Genomic DNA, 6,067 nt, shown 5'->3' with positions numbered 1-6,067 from the left:
CGTGCAGTGAAGAAATACACCTGAAAAGTGACTTGTCCTGGGTATATCATGTAGCTACTTTGATTACCAAAGCAATGAACGCTTGCAGATAGATGTGCTAAAGTTAGGTGTGACAGGTTGTTCGGTGTGATATAACCAGCTGCTGCCGCGCCGCGTGCCTGCGAAGCTGGTGTGTTACGCCGAACGGCGGTTATACCGGCTATATAGATACAGATACAGATACAGAATGAAACGTATCAATCCTCTGAAGAGGATATCATATTTTGTGGAACATTGGAAATGTTGTATATTACCATATGATTCGTCCATGCCATCGTATATGCCGATGTTGTTTGGTGTGGCCTTCTCGGCAAAGACTCTGATCTATTCTTGTTGCATGTCCAAATGTCCGCGGCACGAGTTTGTACCGGAGCCATGAGAGGCACTTAACACGAGAGCTTGTTAGCCGAGGTTGCATGAGATACCGGTACTCTGGCTGACAGAAAGCAAAGGTATAAGTTGATCCAAACAAACCTTTCCTTAAAATCTGCGAAACTTTCCCAAGCTTTTATCACCTTACCGACCAACAAAAATCAATCTTCTTGCTTAAGTCGTCCAACTCCTTTATATATGAAAATGTTGGACAATTCATCTCCCACTGCTCACGGAAAAGAAGTCAAACGTGGTCCATCAAAAAGCTTAAGTAGAAATAGATTTAGATTAGTCGTTATTCCCTTTTGATTTATCTATGAGCATCATTTTCCTTCTTTGTTAAGTACCCCCAATAACAAGTACTCAGAAACATCCATCTGTCGAAAAACAATTCAACTAAAAAACGGGTACAAAACTCCGTCGTTTGGCCGAGGATGTGATATATCATATATGACAAATCATCGATATGATGTGACCAATAATGACATATCTAATAGAAATAAAATGACCAACACATTTACCTCGTATATATGTATGTCTACCAGAAGCATCCTTCATAATGATTCTTCTTTATTTGACGAAGGTATGTGTTCACTGAACTCTAGTTATCTAGAAGATAAAAAAAACATGTTATTTTTCAGCCCTGTTAAAGTGAACAGCTTGGTGAATAACATCTGCCTGCCCGACGCGGACGCGACCCCCGGGACTGACTGTGTGCTGAGTGGGTGGGGCTATCATGATATACAGAACCAGGTGGAGAATTGTGAGTACAGTATCCAGCTTCACCACTCAGCACGTGGCTGCTGGGGTTCACATTTACTCACTTTCACAGCGGCACGACGTACAGTGCATTCAAGTTTTAGAACAACTGGTAGTTTCAAATTGTGATATTTTTAAAAAATTGCAGTTTGAAACCACCATCTGTCGACTTGATACCCCTAAATACATTGTTCATAAAAAGAACGGATAAAGGTTACTCGACGGATAAGGGTGAACTAGCGTTAACATAAATAGCATGAAAAAGTTTTAAACAACATAACTTAATTAAAGATAATATATATAACGCAAACATAATGCCACTACTAGTATCTACCGTGGCCTCCACGCCGAGAATGGTGCCACTTGCAAGCTGTTGTCCTGTTGTATCGTCTATGTCCCGGGCTAGCTTATTAAAGGTATGCTACGTAGTTTTATCTCAGTGTCCCCCAGAGTTAGACCAAATATTCACTTGCAGTAAAGAGAGAGAAGCGCTGTTTCAGAATACTAGGATGTTTATGGATGACATCCGCGGGCAAGACTTGTTGCTAAGTTTTATTTTTCGCCCCATAGTTGTGGGGTCTTCAGAGGATGTCATCCATAAAATCAAGTCAGTGTTGCCTTAGAATTAAGACACACTTTCCCTTGTCTGGTACACAGACCAATATCTTCCATGTTCTACTATAAAGACCAACTCCTATATATCCGCATTCGATTCAATTTATTTCTACATTATTACAAACGCGAGACCAGATCACTCATACATGACTGTACTGCAACGCTAATATTGTTATCGATATTTTTTTGTTCTGTATCTGATGTAACCTCGTAGTGCTGCTGGTTATTAGTGCTGTTTCTATACCAAGGAGGTTGAAATAAGATTTTTTTCTAACCTACTTGACCCTTGAAAAATGGCTTAGGCCGACAATGGCCGAAGACGTATCAAGGTAAGATAAAGGTCGAAAAAGAAACGTTTTATTCTGTACAATAGTCCTGTAAGATATAGATTGTTTGAAGGAAAAATTGAAAATGGAATCAGTATTGGTTTTGAAGCGCACGCATTTTTGTTAGCCTGAATTATTTCAAGTTTTTGCATGATGATGTCTAGCTGAATCGGAAATACTGAAGTGGACGTACGCCCCCTTGCTGGACCCTGGGTACTGCAGCCAGGACCATGTCTGGGGTACATGGATGGTGACCAGTCTCCTGGTGTGTGCGGGGTACGAGCACGGGCAGGACGACGCTTGTGACGTACGTTTCTGTTTCTCCATTCCTTTTATCAATGGTGTTGCTCAAGGTAAGGCCATTGATGGTCACTTCTAGGCGATATAATAAATGAACTTTGGCTCTTAAGCCTTTGGGCTGGATTTGTGTTGAAAATAGAGGAAGGAAACTGTTGCTGTAGAAGGACTTTGAGACTGGTATTTGGGTAACGAGACTCTGGATTGATTCCTTTGTTTCTCGAGCTCTGCACTGTTTTGTCACTTAAGTCTTAACCCTATCATTTAACATATATTATGGTACTGATGAAGAGTAAGTTAAGCTATAAGTAGAAAATTGTATCTAAGTCTGTAATCGACATCGTAAGGCGAAAACTTTTACGTAGTACATGTAATCCTTGTGTCATTCAGGGAGACTCTGGTGGTCCGCTCATCTGCCCGTCCCCTGACGGCAGCCGATGGGAACTGCAGGGAGTCGTGAGCTGGGGTGACCACCCGTGCGGTCAGACAAACAAACCCACCATGTACACCCGGGTCACCGCCTTCAGGAGCTGGATCGAGCAGAACATCCAAGCAGCCTAGACTCAGCCTAGAGGACACTCAGTAGAATAAAGTGAAGCGACTTTAAAACTTTGTCCATGTATTTTTTGTTTCGGCCATGTTGGTATGTGCTCGATCATTTTTAATCATGAGCCATAAACATATGGTTGAAAACTATTTTCGGAAGCGGATGAGAACTAAGTTGATGCCCGCGAGGTTCTTATCCATATAATTAGATCAACATGACTTAAGGTTAGACAACCAGGCAATAATATACACCAAATAGCAATTACGCATTGACAAGCAAATGGATATGATGTTGGAGGGTTCGATGAAATGGCTGGGCTGTCTACCTGGCTTATCTACCTGGCCTGGCTAGCTGGCCTGGCTATCACTTCAGGCTACCGAGATCCCCCCCCATTCATATCCCCACAAATGACAAATGACTCATATAGATACGCCCTCTAGCGGAATAGAGGAAAATTACAGATATTACTCTGGGATGGTACGAGAGCATGTACTTGAAAGCGTATTGTCAAGACATATACAAGCAAAATAAACTGATATCTATTTGCTCCTTTGAATTTCTTAGGATCTGTGACGGATAAAAATTATCAAGAGCAGCAGGAAACGACTCACGTGGTTGGTGTTGCGAACAACGATACCATACTGGCAGTTTTGCCAAGCAAAGATGGTCATAAGAGGTCACCACGTAACTTAAAAAGGTCTGGCTGTGCGGCAGAAAACGGATGTTGCTAGAGGATTGGATTTTGACTTGACATTTTCCCTTCACGTTATCGAAGATTTTAAGATAGAAGATTTAGTCTGCAACATACGTAACAAGGACTGTCTGCTTTGAAACAAGGCTAGAATACCGCAGTTTGTTTTTTAATTCAGCCCACAAAGAAATTTGTTTTGCGATCCTCCTGTTTTTTTTCTCCCTCAGACAACTATCCAAGGAAAGTAAGCACCAGGCATGTCAATCCGCAGGTTTGCTAGGCCGGAACTTGAATCCTAAGGGAATCGCAACATTATTTAAAGTATCACCCCGCCCCTGGCTTATGGCTAAGGCTAGCGCGCTAGCGGTTATGCGACGACTAGAGTACAAACGATCAGGAATATCTTGAGAAGGAAGCATCTGAAGATTCGAAAGCGGTTTGCATCTTTCAATAGCACACATAGAGACCTTTCTGATGATATAAACTTAAAATAATGAATTTTGCCCGTCGGAAGTTAAACCATAAGTTTGAATCGCGACATTAAGGTATCACCCCACCCTCTAGCTAGCGGTTAGGCCACGACTAGAACACAAACGATCAGGAAAGACGCAAACGATTGGACTGTGGTTTGCATCTTTCAATAGCGCACAAAGAGACCTTTCTAATGATATAAGATTTGCCCGACGGGAACTTGAACCCTAACTTGGAACTGCGTTATTAAGGTATCGCCCCGCACCTGGCTTACGGCTAAGGCTAGCGGTTAAGCCCCGGTCACAAAGCGCGTACGATTTCTTGCGATGGCATATTCCGCATATCGTACGACGAGCGCAGTAAATCGCAGCAAAATCGTAAGCAAAATCAGCCATCGCAACTCTGCCGTCTGACCGCTTTTTGGCTTCTTTAACCAACAGAATGTGGACATAGCTGTTGAATACCTTCCTATAATATCTTTAACTGCAAAGTTAAATTAAAAAAGACCATGACAACATGAGTATTACAAGCAAAAGTTCAAATCAAGCGCGAGTACTGGTATGGTTACCTCGGCCTGCTTTCCGGCTCTTCGAGTCAGGCTTTTTCAAAGATCGTATTATTATATGATATCAAGAAAAAATGCCATCACACAAATATCATATCATAAGCATTATATCATATCATTATATATAGCTTCCCTTTTCGTCAACATCGACAATATCAGGGAAAACTGAAACTATCACAACATGCTAAAATTTATCAATCTTTAAAAACATCTGATTGAAAAGCGGTTTGCATCTTTCCATTCGGCACTAAGAGATCTTTCTAACGATATCAAGTTTTCTGGGTCAATACTTGAACCCTTGGCTGGAATCGCAGAATAAAGGTACCGACGCACCCCCCCCCCCCCGGCCTTCGGTTAAGGATAGCTGTTAGCTAAGGTGGACCTATACTCGAGAATATCTCTTCAAAAAACAGCCGATTGAAAAGCGGTTTGCATCTTTCCATTTGGCACTAAGAGACCGTTGTAATAATATCAAGTTTTCTGGGCCAAAACCTGAACCCTTGACTGGAATCGCAGAATAAAGGTACCGACGCACCCTCTCCCTGGCCTTCTGTTAAGGAAAGCGGTTAGCTTAGCCTAAGTTGGACCTATACTCGGGAATATCTCTTCAACAAAACATCCGATTGAAAAGCGGTTTGCATCATTCCACTAGGCACTAAGAGACCTTTCTGATGATATCAAGTTTTCTGGGCCGGAACTTGAACCCTGCCTAGGTACCTTTCTAACGATACCAAGTTTGACCCGCCGGAATAACTTTGAAGACTTCGGAATCTCAAGCGTATATACGCCCGTAAGTGTTAGGTAGCGGTAGGCTAAGGTGAACCTATAATCGAAAATATCTCGGCAACTATGCACAATCGAATTATGCGGTTTGTGGTTTACTATTCCCTACCTAGGGACCTTTCTAACGATACCAAGTTTGACCCGCCGGAATAACTATGAAGACTTCGGAATCTCAAGCGTATATACGCCCGTAAGTGTTACGTAGCGGTAGGCTAAGGTGAACCTATAATCGAGAATATCTCGGCAACTATGCACAATAGAATTATGCGGTTTGTGGTTTACTATTCGCTACCTAGGGACCTTTCTAACGATACCAAGTTTGACCTGCCGGGATAACTTTGAAGACTTCGAAATCGAAAGCGTATATACGCCCGTACGTGTTACGTAGCGATAGGCTAAGGTGAACCTATGATCGAGAATATCTCGGCAACAATGCATAATAGAATTATGCGGTTTGTGGCTTACTATTTCCTACCTAGGGACCTTTCTAACGATACCAAGTTTGACCCGCTGGAATAACTTCGAAAATCTATATCGAAAGCGTATACTACGCCCGTAAGTGTTACGTAGCGGTAGGCTAAGGTGAACCTATGATCGAGAAA

At 42.2% G+C, this 6,067-nt stretch overlaps 1 protein-coding gene across 1 annotated transcript in view; it reads left to right on the top strand.

Annotated features, from left to right (window-relative positions):
- Positions 1–3,004, top strand: part of LOC118417950 (transmembrane protease serine 9-like) — a 6,105-nt gene extending 3,101 nt beyond the window's left edge. Inside the window, exons 4-6 of the mRNA XM_035823713.1 lie at positions 1,053–1,174; positions 2,276–2,418; positions 2,799–3,004. Of these exons, the coding sequence (XP_035679606.1) occupies positions 1,053–1,174; positions 2,276–2,418; positions 2,799–2,969 (436 nt within the window). The 3' untranslated portion in view covers positions 2,970–3,004. The remainder of the gene's footprint in view (positions 1–1,052; positions 1,175–2,275; positions 2,419–2,798) is intronic.
- Positions 3,005–6,067: the final 3,063 nt, after the last annotated feature.

The sequence above is a fragment of the Branchiostoma floridae genome, chromosome 6, assembly GCF_000003815.2.
Source record: "Branchiostoma floridae strain S238N-H82 chromosome 6, Bfl_VNyyK, whole genome shotgun sequence".
Classification (NCBI taxonomy): Eukaryota; Metazoa; Chordata; class Leptocardii; order Amphioxiformes; family Branchiostomatidae; genus Branchiostoma; species Branchiostoma floridae.
This window is presented reverse-complemented; position numbering and strand designations above follow the sequence as displayed.